General features: G+C 46.6%; 1 protein-coding gene across 1 annotated transcript in view; it reads right to left on the reverse strand.

Moving 5' to 3' along the window:
- The window catches only part of LOC128400280 (transmembrane protease serine 11A-like), a 73,589-nt gene that overhangs the window by 16,918 nt on the left and 39,625 nt on the right, over window positions 1-17,046 (reverse strand). The window contains exons 5-8 of the mRNA XM_053362439.1: window positions 16,031-16,149; window positions 15,091-15,158; window positions 11,331-11,494; window positions 6,329-6,367 (exon numbers count right to left, since the gene is read on the reverse strand). Coding sequence (XP_053218414.1) covers window positions 6,329-6,367; window positions 11,331-11,494; window positions 15,091-15,158; window positions 16,031-16,149 — 390 coding nt within the window. The remainder of the gene's footprint in view (window positions 1-6,328; window positions 6,368-11,330; window positions 11,495-15,090; window positions 15,159-16,030; window positions 16,150-17,046) is intronic.

A 17,046-nucleotide genomic window follows, 5' to 3' on the forward strand; every position in this document is an offset into this window, starting at 1 on the left:
TGCGTCCTATAGAGCGAAAAATACGTTAGTTGGCAGGGAGCAGCTGGCAGGTGTGCAGGGAAAGGGGAGGCTGCCAGCAAAGCTCCCCCACTTGCTAGGGCGCCCCTGAGAGGCCGGCGCCCTGGCGCAACGAACCACTAACACCAATGGGAAAGACGGCTCTGCTTGTAACTTGAATCCATTAGTTTTAGTCCTACCCCCCCAGAGAAGAAGAAAACAAGCTTGTTCCATCTACCATGTCACAGCCCTTCAGATATTTTAAGACAGCTATCATATCATCTTTCAGTAGCCTCTTTTCCAGGCTAAATATACCCAACTCTCTTAACCACTCCTCATAAGCTTTGGTTTCCAGACCCTTGATCATCTTGGTTGCCCTTCTCTGCTTGTCAATATCTTTCTTCAATTGGGACGCCCAGAACTGGACACAGTATTCCAGGTGTGGTCTGACCAAGGCAGAATACAGCAGGACTATGACTTCCCTTGACCTGGACACAAGACTTCTTCTGTTGAGGTAGCCTGATTCTGTCTTCTGCGGCATTAGCTATCCCGCCCAGTTTGGTGCTGTTAGGTTGCGGGTGAACATATCAGACGACACAGCGATTCTCCAAACAGCTCTTGTTTATTCACAGGCCAGAACAGAACTGAACTGAAGGGTTCAGCCAGCCTGCTTATATAGAGCTCCACTACAACGCAACAGTAAACACTTTCTGTAACTATCCCATCACTGAACGTCACTTTCAATCCCTTATTTGCATATGTGGACCTGAGTGAAAACTATCTACAGTATCCCCCTGCTGGTGCCATCTGCAAATTTGATGAGCATCTCCTCAAGACCTCCATCCAAGTCATTTATGAGGATATCGAACAACAACAGGCCCTCGAAAAATCCCTGCGACACCTCCTTTTTCCAGGATGATGAGGAACCATTAATGAGCACTCTTTGGGTTTGGTCAGCCAACTAGCTACAAATCAATCTAAGTTACCTTGTCCAGCCCACATTTTATCAGCTTCTCCACAGGAATATCACGGGCAACTTTGTCAAAACCCTTACCAAAATCAAGATACATTGCGTCCACAGGATTCCCCTGTTCCACCAAAAAAGGAACTGAGATTCATCTGGCATGTCTTGCTTTTGAGAAATCCATGCTGGGTCTTAGTAATCACGGTATCCTTTTCTAAGTGTTCATAGACCAACTGTTTAATAACCTGGTCTAGGATCTTTCCTGGTATCAATGCCAAGCTTCCTGGTCGGTAGTTACCCGAATCTTCTTTTTCCTCCTTTTTGAAGATGAGGACAACATTTGCTCACCTCCAGTCTGCAGAGACCTTACCTGCTCTCTGCAAATTCTAAATGATTATAGACAGAGGCTCTGAGATTACACCCCAAGTTCCTTTAATATATGAATTCATTTAAAATACCTAGGTGTTCCCTTACCACGTCTTTTCCTGTCTCGGGCCGCAGCTCCCTCTTTTTATCATCCTATCTCTTGAGAGTCCCATGGACTGCAAGAAGATCCAACCTATCCATTCTGAAGGAAATCAGCCCTGAGTGCTCACTGGAAGGACAGATCCTGAAGCTGAGGCTCCAATACTTTGGCCACCTCATGAGAAGAGAAGACTCCCTGGAAAAGACCATGATGTTGGGAAAGATGGAGGGCACAAGGAGAAGGGGACGACAGAGGCGGAGATGGTTGGACAGTGTTCTCGAAGCTACCAGCATGAGTTTAACCAAACTGTGGGAGGCAGTGGAAGACAGGAGTGCCTGGTGTGCTCTGGTCCAGGGGGTCACGAAGAGTCGGACACAACTGAACGACTAAACAACAACAACACCTTTCTTTAACCCAAAAGTCCTTCCTACAGCTTCAAGGAGCCATTTTCCTGGAGACGATGATACTCCGTGGTGATGAGGGGCACCCTTGGGGAGGAAATTTGTCCGCCTTTGTACTATGAAATGTCAAGGTGACAAAGTTGTTCAGAACAGGATGTGGGAGTTCCCAAATACTTTCTGGCGGCTAAGCCCCAGGCACACAGCATTTGCAAGCGACAAGGCTTAGCATTGTGATACTTTCCCCCCCTCCTTTCTGTAATCTGCCTCTTACAACACACAAGAAAGGAATAATGGCCTCCTGAAAACCTGCATGGCGAGTCAGTCCTCACCCACAGCTTGAAGGGGCTTTCTTGCTTTCTTTCTCTAAACAGGACACTTCAAACAAAAGAGTGTGGGAGCTAACATAAATCACAGAAAAGAGTTGGCAGCAGTCCTTTGTGTGTGTATTACAGGCATTTAGATTCTAGCAGGCAGGCAGGCAGGCATTTGCAAAATTTCATACGAACAGTTTATAGCCATGCACAAAAGTGGTGCAGGCAACCATTTATCAGGTTTGTGGGCATGCTGTGATTCTGTGGAAGCAGCAAACAGAGCACAGATGCATATGAATGATACACAACTCCCTTGTCTATAAATCTCATAAAAGAAGCAAGTATTTCGCTCTAATGATTGTAAATATATGCTTGAAAATATCTGGTCAATGAGCTGTGATCTCAGAAGCTAACAGGATGACTGATTGCCAGTAGCTGGTTTTCAGGACCAATAATGCTGGCATTCAAACTTACATGTCTGTTCCAAATTTGCCAACGTTGTATAACCAAGTCTCCAAGTTATTTGGGAGAACTCTGGATGCAGCTTATATTTCCTAGCATATATCACCAATGGTTGAATGACAACTCTCTTGTACGTCGAAGCATGCAAATCCGTATTGTACTCGAGTCGCCAGGAATATATCATACTGGTTACACCCGCTGCCAAAAAGATCATAATCTTCTTTCACTGCAATTAAGGCTAATGATAAGAATATGCCCTGTTGCCATTCTTATCCTAATTCCTAAACTAGTGTCTGGAGGCGTTTCTGGGGTGCAGTAGGGTGAACAATCTGAGGCTGAATCCAGGCAAGACAGAGGTCCTTCGAGAAAGAAGATCACTTGCTCTGGAAGGTTGTTTTCAATGGGATTACACTCTCCCAATAGATCAAATATGTAGTTTGGGAATCTGCCTCATCAGCCACCAAAATTTCGTAGCTGGTGGTGGAGCCTGCTCGCCGTTAAATTTCGGCATAACCCCTATCTACCGCGCTCCGTCCTACTTAACTTCGCTTATGGCCGCGTCTCACCGATATGCCTTCATTAGAGCTAGGTTCAATGTCTTTCCAACAAACGTGCTGAGACATAGATTCACTAAGGGCCAAGTCCCATCTATGTGTGCTTGTGAAATGAAAACATCTGAATCTCTACATCATGTCATGTTTATTTGCCCTTTGTACAATTCAGTCCGTGCTAGTATACTAAACTCCATAATCCAGCCTATGGCTGACAAACCAGTAGACCTACAGCTTGCCTGGGTTCTTCAAGATGTGGATCCTTATATTACCCTACAGGTTGCTAAATTCCTAACAGCCGTCCTCTCGTACAAGAGACGGAATGGAATGTTAGCTGATTATTGATAGTTATAAGAATTTTCTATAATGACATCAGATATTGATTTTAGTGTAGTGCCTAAAATTTTTAATCTTAATCTTAAACTTTTTTTATGAACGGCTAATATCTGTCCTTGTGAGTTGTGAACTGTGTTATATTACTTGTGGTTTGTACGAGTCCGCTGTTTTATTTGATTTGTTTTGTTGTGTTGTGTTTCATGATGGGCGTAAAGCCGAATAAACATTTGATTGATTGCCTCATCAGCCTAGGTGGCGGCAGCGATGGCAGGATTATATTTTATCCCTTTAGGCTGATATGCCAACAGTGGCACTGTCTAGAGAGGTCAGATCTAGTTGCAGTTGTACATGTTCTGGTTAAGTCCACAACGGGTTACTGCAATGCACTCTGCATGAGGCTGCACTTAAAGATGGCTCAGAAAATTCGGGTGCTTCAGAATTTGGCCTACCATATCCTCAGAGCCGTCTTAAGCATATCCGGCACTGTGGTGCAAAGATCCCTCCAGCGCCCCACCACCTGTTTCCCAGAGTTGTTGACCTTTTCCCAAGGCTCTGCAGGGATCGCTCTCCTCCCACGAGGGCTTGGGAAGGAAGCTGCATGCCCCCCAGCCATATGGTTGATGGGGCGCAGCTGGCGAGCATGCAGAGAAAGGGGAGGCTGCCGGCGCCGGCAAAGCCGCGCAGCTCCCCCACTCGCTGGTGCACCCCTGAGAGGCCAGCGCCTTGGCGCAACGCACCAGTAAGCCCAATGGGAAAGACGGCTCTGCATATCCTGTTGAAAATCAGGCAGTCCAACTGCTTTTGCTGGCTTTCCCTTGAAAGGGCTTTATTTGTTGTGCTCATTTGTTGCTGTAGGTCTTGGTTATGTTTATACTTTGGTTCTGGGATGGATGTCTGTCTTATCATTGCTGGTTTATTAATTTTCTGAGTGGTAGATATTGTTGTTTTTATGGAATATACCTTAAGAGAGCTTGGACTCATAATGGTGGGGAAGAAATGTCTTAAATAGAAAACACTTTAACAATTAACGAAAGTATTGAATAGCAGAACAGGAGCTAGCAGCAACTAAAAATGGCATGCCCTGAAATCAGCTTACATTTGGGTCTTGGCAGAGAGGGAAGACTCACCATTATTCTGGCCTCTGTGCTATAGTTTTAGGGCCAGAAAGTGTAAAGGTAAAATTTGGAAGAATATTCTGTTTGCTAATGCTGCTATGGCAGGTCCACGGGAATCTCTTCTCTCTTTGTTTATCCCATATATGTTAAGCAAACTTGTAAAATAGTATCTATACATCCTAGGTTAGACCGAGAAAACTGGAAAACCAGGTCAGTACAGTCATACCTCAGGTTGAATGTGCTTCGGGATGAGCACGTTCGAGTTGTGCTCCGCAGCAACCCGGAAGTAACAGAGTGCGTTACTTCCGGCTTTCACCGCTTGTGCATGTGCACGCGCTCAAAATGACGTCATGCGCATGCGCAGAAGCGGCGAAAAGCGATGTGCGTGTGTGCAGATGTGCCATCGCTGGTTATGTTTGCTTCTAGATGCAAACGGGGCTCCGGAACGGATCCCGTTCACATCTAGAGGTACCACTGTAAAGATAGCAACTGAGTAGCAATCCAGAACCTAGAAATGTGGCCAGAGTTGTTGCTAGCTGTTGTTGCAAGCTTGGCTTACACGAACAGCTTTAAACGTATTTTGGATAGAAGGGGTGTCCAAGTTGGATTGGTGCTTTATGGTATTGCTGCTTTATATGATATTATATTTCCAATGCATTCATGTACCATGTGTTTGTGAGCCACCCAGAGCTACACTGTCCAAGTGCTCACAGTGCCATCTTCCCTGGTTCCAAGGGGTTCAAGAGAAAGGCTGAGGTTCATCATGGTTGTCCCTGAATACCTGCTTGGGCAGTTTAAAATCACTTCCGTTATAATGGCTGGTTGTACTTTCTAAACCAATTCTATGTGTGGATGTCAGGGAATTGGAGGCAGAGAAGGGGGAGAGAATGGGGACTTACAGAGATCAGGCTCCGTTAATTAGCAGCTGTTCTTCCTCGGACGAGGAAGGTGACGAAGGGCTGTCAGGAGGCAATGAATCTGAGAGGGGGGAGCCACTCTCGTAACAGAGGAAGGAAGGGGGTTGGGCTCAGGAAATGGATATGCTGGGGGAAACGGAAAGCCTCTTCAGTTGAGGCAACTGACTCACCATGATGGAGACGGACTTTTTGAACTCTTGTAAATAGCTTGAAGAAACCAATAAATCTTTGTAAATATGGCTGGATTCCCGGACTCTTATCTCTACTAGCACCCACCAATCATTCCTGACAGTGGACCACTGGCAATGTCTTTTCTGCTGGCCCTTGAGCCCTTTTTTTTTTTGAAGAGGGTTCCTAGTTCGTGCCAGCAGTCTAAATTAAAACACTTATTTTCAAGTTGACTTGCCTATCTAATTTTTCACTTTTTGACAGCTGCTGTGGGATGCACTATATTCACGTTTTACAGGGACTAGGGAACACTAAAGACTTTTTGCAGAGCTAAAATGCCATGGATACCCATTTAAAACTCAGCATACTTTGTAGTATCTTGACCGACAAATATCTTAGTGATGCACGGCCCTCAGTAACCTCCGTTCTCCAGCCCACGCACCCAGTACAGCTTCAGAGCTGCAGAGGGAATTGTTAAAGAGAGAGTCTTTAAAATGATGTCCTATCTGCCGCTCAGACTGCAAATACATGGCGGTCGACAAAGAGCCACCCAGAATGCAAGAAGATTCAAGCACAGTGCCGAAGCAATGCCATTTCTATCAACCCCCTTTTGGAACACCGCCCAGTTTTTAGTACTTACAATTGCTGATAAGATGTTCACCGTTGGCTTTATTGATCTCTGGAAAATAAGGCAAAAGAGGCAGTCATGTTAGCACTGTCACTTGGAGGTCTTTCCATGGATGGGAATGGGCTTTCAAGACTCTGCTTGCAAAAAATGAGCTTTTAGTTAAGAACTGGATCATAGCAATGGCTTATCTAGTCCAGGATCTCTCTCTCTCTCTCTTTTATTGATTTAAATTTGTATTTGTACATGCTCTTTTCTTATAATTTCTAACTAAACAAAAGTAAACCCAAGTAAAAAAATCCAATAAACTAAATTATATGAAAACAGACTTCCTGTCATTTCCTGATGTAAGTTACATTTACGACATCAAATGTACTGTATTTTTTGCTCTATAAGACTCACTTTTCCCCTCCTAAAAAGTAAGGGGAAATGTGTGTGCGTCTTATGGAGCGAATGCAGGCTGCGCAGCTATCCCAGAAGCCAGAACAGCAAGAGGGATCACTGCTTTCGCTGCGCAGCGATCCGTCTTGCTGTTCTGGCTTCTGAGATTCAGAATATTTTTTTTCTTGTTTTCCTCCTCCAAAAGCTAGGTGAGTCTTATGGTCTGGTGCGTCTTATAGAGCGAAAAATACGGTACTTATACTTCTTACCTTACTCTTACTATAGTTTCTAGTACTTACTTATAACATATCATACCGTTTTTCCTTGCTTAGCATTATTTAATTTACACAAGGGTCATTCAAACGCTGCCACAGATGTTATGTCGTTATATTTTTGTAGGCATTTCTTGCACATATCCCATTTTTGCGTAAATGATTGTTTTGTATTTCCCCTTAATCTATCTGTCAGTTGAGCCAATTCTGCATAGTCTAATAACTTATTCTGCCATTCCCTTACTGTTGGTACTTTCCCCCCTTTCCAGTTCGATGCAATTAATAACCGGGCAGCGGCTGTTGCATATAAAAACATTTCTCTTATAGTTTTTGGGATATCACTGCCTAAAATTCCAAGTAGAAATGTTTCTGGCTTCTTTGCAAATGTTAATTTAAAGGTCTTTTTCATCTAGTCCAGGATCTCAACTAAATACCTCTGGGAAACCCACAACCAGGACATGACAAAAACAGGTATTCATAGGCATTCTGACTGTATTAGTGGAAGTAAAATAGCCATCAAGACTAGTAGCAACTGATAGCCTCCATAAACTGATCTAATGCACCTTGTAAATTTGTCCAAGTTAGTGACCATCTTGTGGGGACAAATGCCATAGTTTAATGATTCAGCATTGTGAAGAAGCCTCTCATTTTATCTGCCCTGAATCCCACTGTTCAGCGTCCTGGGATAACCCTGGGTTCTGGTATAAGGATAGAGGGAGAAGGGAAAAAAATCTTCCTATCCACTTTTCCCACTGGTTGCCCAGGTGGCTTCTCAGGGGCATTGAGCCTTGCAGATCCCAGACCTGTTGCAACGTGAAACTCCTTGCAAACATTGGGGAACTTCCTCAGGCAAAACATTTAAGGTTATTTCAGCAGGAGCCAAAAGAGGTTGCAGAAGACTTGGTCTCATCTTCGGGGGCCAGAGCAGTAATAGTTTCACACATCCCTCATCCTCGCGTATATAATGCAACAACCACAAGTAGCCTGTGCCAATCATGGTGCGGAACTGTCACCTGCCAATCACGACTGCCTTTTCATTTGTAGGGATAAAGCTATAATCTATTATCGTATTATTCATTCCCAGTGCAGCAATTTGCATAGTGCAACTCATGCATTTTTTTAAAGATGGGCGATGTTTGTCATCGCACATATTTAAATCCAAATCATTTATTAATCAAAGACTCTTATGAAAAGACTATGTTATGGATATTAATAAGTCAACCAGAGTTAATTACCAAATGAATTAGCTAATTATTTGTTACAGAATGACTGGTTGCCGTGCAACTCTTACCTTTACTCTGCTCTTCCCAGGCACAGTCTTTTTTTTTTTTTTTTGCTCCAGAGCTTTCCCCGCAAAAACCAGAAGTGCCATTTGCTGTGCTACAGCTTTAAAGAGCAGTTTTTGCGTGGGGAAAGCTCTGGGGCAGGAAAAAGCGTACTCAGACAGGTGGGCCTGTGCCTCATAAGCGTGGGGCAAAAGTTAAGTGTGGATAAACCCTGACTCTTCCTTTCAAAATATGATTAAGATGTAGCCCAATAAGCACACACAGGAGGACCACCTCACTAATCACCACGCCACTGCTTTTCCATAGATGGGAGGAACTACGTAAGTGTTGAGCCCTGTTGGACTATTTGAGAGACAGGCAGATCTGACCCTCCTGCAGAAGCCCCATGGCAATGGGTGGGAGCAGAGGGCCTTCTTGGTAGCCGCACCCGCCCTGTGGAACGCCCTCCCATCAGATGTCAAGGAAATAAACAACTATCTGACTTTTACAAGACATCTGAAGGCAGCCCTGTTTAGGGAAGTTTTTAATGACTGATGTTTTAATGTATTTTTAATATTTTGTTGGAAGCTGTCCAGAGTGGCTGGGGAAACCCAATCAGATGGGTGGCATATAAATAATATGTTGTTGTTGTTGTTGTTGTTGTTGTTGTTGTTGTTGTTGTTGTTGTTGTTACAATTACTACTACTGCTATTGTGGAAGAGCATGGCCATGTTCTTGGCTATGGCCATGTTTGCAGCTATAACAAAGGCGGCATTTTTCCATCTCCGCCAAGCTAAGCAGTTGGCTCCTTACCTCTCTCGCCCTGACCTAGCCACTGTGATCCACGCGACGGTCACCTCCAGACTGGATTATTGTAACTCGCTCTACGTGGGGCTGCCCTTGAGACTGACCCAGAAACTCCAGGGGGTGCAGAATGCTGCAGCGAGACTCCTTACGGGGTCTTCGCTGCGAGATCACATTCATCCGGTGCTATATCAACTGCACTGGCTCCCGGTGGAGTACAGGATCAGGTTTAAAGTGCTGGTTTTAACCTTTAAAGCCCTATACGGCCTAGGACCCTCGTACCTACGGGACCGCCTCTCCTGGTATGCCCCACAGAGAAACTTACGGTCTTCAAATAAAAACATCTTGAAGGTCCCAGGCCACAGAGAAGTTAGGCTGGCCTCAACTAGAGCCAGGGCTTTCTCGGCTGTGGCTCCGACCTGGTGGAACGCTCTGTCACAAGAGACTAGGGCCCTGCGGGACTTGACATCTTTCCGCAGGGCCTGCAAGACAGAGCTGTTCCGCCAGGCCTTTGGCCAGGACACAGCCTGACTCCCTCCCTCGGCAATCTTCACGGTCCTCTGGCCCAATGGTGGCCAGTGGCTTGAATTTAATTAATTTTATAATGAATGATTTTAGAGTGTTGTTTGTGTTGTACTTTTGTATTGTTTTATTGTTGTTAGCCGCCCTGAGCCCGGCTTCGGCTGGGGAGGGCGGGATATAAATAAAAATTATTATTCTTCTTCTTATTATTATTATTATTATTATTATTAAACAGCTCCAGAGAATTTTGTGGTGGAACCACATGCCCTGTGGGTTAGACCTATCTGTCTCCCACACTGTGTCAGGAAGAAACAGATGGTTATACGTCCCATTAAACTTTATTGCCAAAATGCCTAGAAGGTCCATAAGCTCATTTGGTTAGAAGTATTAACTGCTGCTTGCATTTCTCCAGGATTGCTTTTCTAAGCAGGTCCTTGAAGGCATAGTGCAACCTCATCCATATTTCTGTCACTAGAGCTGGCTCTGAGACCATCTCAACCTCAATAATGGTGTTGCCCTCTATTATGGACCTGATGAGGTTGTGCCAGAAGCACCTTTTCAGCTCCATATTACTCATTTGGGGCATGAGTTAGCCGGACAACCCACTTTTTGATTGGCGGCATTATGCAAGGATCACAGAGGTCCTATAAAGTACCTACATAATCTAATCTATAGGGACGTGGGTGGCACTTTGGGTTAAACCACAGAGCCTAGGACTTGCCGATCAGAAGGTCGGCGGTTCAAATCCCCGTGACGGGGTGAGCTCCCGTTGCTGGGTCCCAGCTCCTGCCAACCTAGCAGTTCGAAAGAACATCAAAGTGCAAGTAGATAAATAGGTACTGCTGTGGCGGGAAGGTAAATGGCGTTTCCATGAGCTGCTCTGGTTCGCCAGAAGCGGCTTAGTCATGCTGGCCACATGACCTGGAAGCTGTATGCCAGCTCCCTCGGCCAATAAAGCAAGATGAGCGCCGCAACCCTAGAGTCGGCCACAACTGGACCTAATGGTCAGGGGTCCCTTTACTTTTACCTTTAATCTAATCTATCAGCTCTGTCTCTCAGTCAAAAATAGATATAATATGACCAAAATGCCCCGGTATGTAACCCCCTCATCCTGTAAGGTAAAGGTAAAGGGACCCCTGACCATTAGGTCCAGTTGTGACCGACTGGGGTTGCAGCGCTCATCTTGCTTTATTGGCCGAGGGAGCTGGCGTACAGCTTCCGGGTCATGTGGCCAGAATGACTAAGCTGCTTCTGACGAACCAGAGCAGCACACGGAAACGCTGTTTACCTTCCCACCACAGCGGTATCTATTTATCTACTTGCACTTTGACGTGCTTTTGAACTGCTAGGTTGGCAGGAGCAGGGACCAAGCAATGGGAGCTCACCCCGTCGCGGGGATTCTAACTGCCAACCTTCTGATCAGCAAGTCCTAGGCTCTGTGGTTTAACCCACAGCGACACCTGTGTCCCCCTCATCCTGTATGATTGTGTAATTCCTGAGCACAGCCAGCTGGGACAGCTGATGAAATACAAGGCATGAGCTGGAAGACAGGGGTAAACTTGGCAGCCTGGAAATTGTGGTTGGGGCAGAGCTTAGCAGATGGCTCCATAGCAAAATCAATGGGGGCAGTTTGTCCACGAGAAGCAAGGAAGGGGAGCAGGTAATAAATTTATGAGGCAACACCATATCCTTCAGGGCACAAAGCAGAGAAAGGAAAACTTGGTGGGAGGAATCCAGTCAAGATTTTCAAAGGTAATAATGTCTGACACTTGCCTCTGAGCTTGTAAGATGAAAGGTCAATTCTCAAGGGCCATGTTGGCAACCTCAGCCTCCTCAGCAAAAGATCGTTCACACTCATCCAGAGGGCCTCTTTCCTATCCGAGGCAATGAACCTAAACACCAGCACCACGTCTGCAAGAATGCCATTGTTGTCTTCACTGCAAAGAAAAACAAAGCCTCAGACAGGTGATCCCACAAGCCGGGGTATCGTCTACTAGAACTTTTCTGCACAGGCGAGGCTGGCCCTGGACATCTGGGCAACTGAGGTGGAAGAAAATGAAAGAGCAACTCCACCTCCTACTAATTGATATGGTACACAGTTTGCCGGGATGCAATGGAGGCTGTCACCCATTCGGACTGATAAGGCAGAAGGCAGGTGAAGCCCAGAGCCAGTAATTCAAGTTTGGTCTCATCCTTCTCCTTCCTGGGTTCCACAAAGGCAACATGTAGGGAATGAGGAGGAGGAGGCTGTATCGGCAGTGCCTAACACCTCCATCAGCCTGGTTGTAAGTAAGGAGGTAGAGGCTTGCTGAGGGCAAGCTAAGCTGGCTGGGGGAGTGCCCACTTGTCCCTAGTGGACTAGCCTCCACTGCCCAGATGTTCTCCCTCCTTGCATAACTCAAGAATGAACGGGGGCTGTGTAAGAAATATTGCTGAGCAATAGCTCTCAAGCACAGTGGTGTAGCATGGGTTGCCAGAGTCCGGGGCTGTGTAGAGGGTGGTGGGAGGGAAACGGATTCAACTGCCTAACGCATTTGACTGCCTAACGGCATCCACGTCACCCAGCAGATCACAGCCACAGAGATAAGAAAAGAAGAGGCGTTCCATTATCTGGAGAGGTCACTTCCTGGTTCTCAGGGAGAAGCCGTTTTCAACAGAGACCAGCAACGGGGGCACGCAGGGAGAACTGGGTGTTGAAATTTTGCACCCCCTGCTGTGGGTTAAACCACTGAGCCTAGGACTTGCCGATCAGAAGGTCGGCGGTTTGAATCCCCTCGACAGGGTGAGCTCCCGTTGCTCGGTCCCGGCTCCTGCCAACCTAGCAGTTCAAAAGCACGTCAAAGTGCAAGTAGATAAATAGGTACCGCTCCGGTGGGAAGGCAAACGATGTTTCCGTGCGCTGCTCTGGTTCGCCAGAAGCGGCTTAGTCATGCTGACCACATGACCCAGAAGCTGTACGCCGGCTCCCTTGGCCAGTAAAGCAAGATGAGCGCCGCAACCCCAGAGTCGTCCACGACTGGACCTAATGGTCAGGGGTCCCTTTACCTTTAACAATTTTGTGCCCAGGGCAACCACCCCATGCCCCCTCCCACTACACCGCTGCTCAAACAAGACGCTTTGGGGTACCCTTTGAAACTTGAGGGTGGGAGTCTCTGAAAAGTTCCTGGGGTCTTACTTTTGGAAGGTGCAGCATCTGTTTTTAGCTCCTCTGGGAGCAAAGCCTCTTTCCCTGGTTGCCAAAATGAGCTGCATTCTGAGAGGAGCTTTGAAAAAGTTGAAAAGGGGTGGGGAGAAAGGAGGGCAATTCAACCATTAAGTGTAAGCCCCACCTAACAATTTTAGCTCCCTGAAAAAGGACTAGAATGGGCCTCCCTTGTGATGAGGGCAGCAATCTGTTCTGAGGGGGGTGGGATTTCCAATCAGTCTACCACCCCAAAACTGTGTCCTTGCAAGCTTCCATTCATTTTAATAGGGCTTGTGCATGATGTATTCCTCAGATCATATCTGTCTCTCTCCCACTTGCTGTCCTTAGTGACACCTTGAACCTGAGAGACAGCCACCTCATCCATCCTATTAGTCATAGATCACATGACGCAGATGTAAAAGCCTGGCTCTGTGGAGCCCTGGCGGAACTGTTTGTGGCGTCTGCCTCTAGACTCCACCATTTCTCACCTTGGATATTGCCATTTTCATTCCCTCAGGTGCACACACACGCAAGCAAGAAGATGGAAATTTATTCCCATTTCTTGCAAGTCATCAGTTCCCAGCACAGCGAGTCAGGCACGGTTATCTTTATGAACATCTAAAAAGTTATTGAGCTACGGAACAATTAATGGTTTTTAAATCATCCCACCTACTTTTAAAATCCGGCAGCTGGATTTATAACTAAGAAGAGGGTGGTATTTGTATTTAAATACGCTGTTGGCAAAGCCCAAGGCAAGGCCATTAAAAAAAATCAGGCATCCAATTTCACTGGAGAGCAATTAAGTTTATGAGCCCGTAACCAACAACCAGTCCGAGGTGTGTGAGAGAAAAGCACAAGACCCATTTGTCCCAGTGCACAGATCATAATGAGCTCTTTGGAAGCAGTGTGGGGTGAAAGGAATAAAATTAATGCTGGCGAAAGTAAGCAGGTCTGGCCCTGTAAGTTGCTACCATGGGGTACTGCGTAGGAACTACCCGCAAGCTTCTCTGATTTTTTGGGTAAATAACAGCGTAAAAGTGGAATGCAGTAGCATATCTCATCATCATTTGAACAGCAGACTCAGAAATGGAATGAGTAATAAACAAAAGGGATGCATCGATATGCTGAGGAGAACATATACACTGTTCCCTGATGGAAGTGGAAATTGCCTCCTCCCCAGGGGCGTAGTGTCAGGAGTGCATACAGGAGCCAGGCCCTGGGACCAGTAGGACTTTGCAGGACTGGGGCCTTCCTAAGTTTGTTCTGGAGAGGCAAGGCGCGGCCACACAGGTGAGGCCGATTGGTAACTCACAGCACCTGCTGGCAAGAGCTGGGAAGGGATATAAGGTCAGCATTTTCCCTTCGGCTCTTTGCCACAGCAACATGTTCCCTGCCTTGCTGTGTTTGACTCCTTGCTCCTTGGACCCTTGACTTCGTGACTCTCATTTTTTGATCCTCAGACCTTTGACTTGATGACTCCTTGCTTCCTAACCCTCGGACCCTTGCCTTCTTGACTCCCGGCTCTCTGACCTATGGAGTCTTGGCTTCCGGACTCCTGGCTTCCGGACTCCTGTTCCTGCTCCCACCCTGCCATCTTGCCCCCGGTCCCGACGTCACCAGCCGGGACTTCGACCGCCTGTGAACCGGACCGTGACACATAGGAAGGGAGGGGTGGGGGGTGCAGTCCGCCCCGGGTGTCATCCCTGAGGGGGTGACAAAATGGCACACCACGGGTGGTGGCACTTACCATGGGGCTTGGCCTACAGCGCGCCTGAGCCACGCGTCTCCCCTGGGAGTGACGCAGTGGGTCGGGGCCCTGCGCTGCCAGAAACGGCACTGTGGGGCTTGCATCTGCCAGGCAGACTCCGTGAGCAACTCGCCACGCCACCCCCCTGGTCATCAGATCAATCTGAGCAGCGATGGGCATGGCCATGTCCACTCCTGGCATGCAAGTGCAGCCCCCAAGAGTGAATTCAGACCTTGGGCTAAAAGGAGAAATGTTCTCCATTGCTACTAGAAGGTAAGGCCAATTCAGTGTCTAAAGTCATCTTGGGCAAACTGATTTACATTTAACTTTACAGTGGTACCTCGGGTTAAGTACTTAATTCATTCTGGAGGTCCGTTCTTAACCTGAAACTGTTCTTAACCTGAAGCACCACTTTAGCTAATGGGGCCTCCTGCTGCCACTGCGCCGCCGCCGCACGATTTCTGTTCTCATCCTGAAGCAAAGTTCTTAACCCGAGGTACTATTTCTGGGTTAGTGGAGTCTGTAACCTGAAGTGTATGTAACCCGAGGTACCACTGTATTCCGAACTTCACTTTTGGCCATAAAACATTTGCTTTACATACCGTAGATTTACGACTTGCGATTTGATCTTCCTTTTCTTCAACGGAGTACCTTCAAATGCCTCATTAATCTGTTGAAAGGAAGAAAGGAAGGAAAATGATATTAGGCAAGTACATCCCAGAATGCCTCAGAGAAATTTCACACACATTTGAAAATCTCTGTGCCACAAAATTAATCAAAATAACTTGCAATCTCTGTAGACTTAGCTATTGTTTATCATCACCATGTGGTGTTTTCATGCTGTACTTCGCAATTTATGAAGAACATTTAGGGTTTGCGTTTGTTTTTTTAAGGATAGTAAACACATGGCTGGTAAATAAAATAAAACAGCCGACAGAAAAAGAATACTTCAGGTTCCCGCTAAAATTATGGCCAGGCTTACAAGAATAGCCCTTGATAACTTTGCTAGATTGCTGTGCCCAGGCTTTGTTGTTGTTGTTGTTTAGTAGTTTAGTCGTGTCCGACTCTTCGTGACCCCATGGACCAGAGCACGCGAGGCACTCCTGTCTTCCACTGCCTCCCACAGTTTGGTCAAACTCATGTTAGTAGCTTCCAGAACACTGTCCAACCATCTCGTCCTCTGTCGTCCCCTTCTCCTTGTGCCCTCCATCTTTCCCAACATCAGGGTCTTTTCCAGGGAGTCTTCTCTTCTCATGAAGTGGCCAAAGTATTGGAGCCTCAGCTTCAGGATCTGTCCTTCCAGTGAGCACTCAGGGCTGATTTCCTTAAGAATGGAGAGATTTGATCTTCTTGCAGTCCATGGGACTCTCAAGAGTCTCCTCCAGCACCATAATTCAAAAGCATCAATTCTTCGGCGATCAGCACAGGCAATCCGGTTTATTCCTCATGTCACCCCAGCTTTCGTCAGTTATTTTTCTTTTTGCACAAAAAGTGGCATTTAGAATGAGGGAGGGAGAAAGAAAGAAAACCATTTTCACTTACTATAGTCTCAATGGTGGAGCTCAGGTCTCTAAATTCTTTCGAGGTCTGTTTTTCCAAACTCGGTTGGTATGGCTCATTACTGATTCTAAAGGAAGCATTGTAAAAGAACAACTTCTGATCTGCAGCAAAGGAAGTGGAGGAAAGGAAGACGTTAAACAATGTTCATCTTCTCTTTACTTCGCCCCAATGTGGCTCAGGCTATCTACAAGATTGTGGCGCAGAGGTGAGCAGTCCCTGACAGAGGCGCTCCGTGTTTTTAACTCTGAAACAGAGCGCTTTCATATCTCTCTCTGCAGAGAAGGGAGAGTAGCAGGCTGCTCCCTGCCTTTCATTTGCCCAGGAATATGTACGGTGCCCCAGGCTGCATCCATACACCATAAATTTAAAGCATATTTATTTGTCCATAGAAATATTTGTTTACTGCTATTCGTAAAACGCTGGACGCGGGTGGCGCTGTGGGTTAAAGTCTCAGCGCCTAGGACTTGCCGATCGAAAGGTCGGTGGTTCGAATCCCCGCGGTGGGGTGCGCTCCCGTTGCTCGGTCCCAGCGCCTGCCAACCTAGCAGTTCGAAAGCACCCCCGGGTGCAAGTAGATAAATAGGGACCGCTTACCAGCGGGAAGGTAAACGGCGTTCCGTGTGCTGCGCTGGCTCGCCAGATGCAGCTTATAGAGTGAGATGGGCGCACAACCCTAGAGTCTGGCAAGACTGGCCCGTACGGGCAGGGGTACCTTTACCTTTACCTTATTCATAAAACGTATCACAGCCGTTTACAGTAATAACCCATACAACCACACAGTAAAAACATAGACAAAAAGTTAAAATCAGAAATCAGCTAACTATTGTGGGAAGTTTATTGCCTGCATATACCTGGTGGAATAAAAAAGTTTTCATCAGGCAATTAAAGTTGGCACAGAAGGCACCTACTTGAATCTCCACTGGCAGAATATTTCATAATATTGAGCTGATGACACTAAAGCACGGGTAGGCAAACTAAAGCCCGGGGGCCGGATCTGG

The sequence above is a fragment of the Podarcis raffonei genome, chromosome 13 (assembly GCF_027172205.1).
Source record: "Podarcis raffonei isolate rPodRaf1 chromosome 13, rPodRaf1.pri, whole genome shotgun sequence".
In the NCBI taxonomy this organism is placed as follows: Eukaryota; Metazoa; Chordata; class Lepidosauria; order Squamata; family Lacertidae; genus Podarcis; species Podarcis raffonei.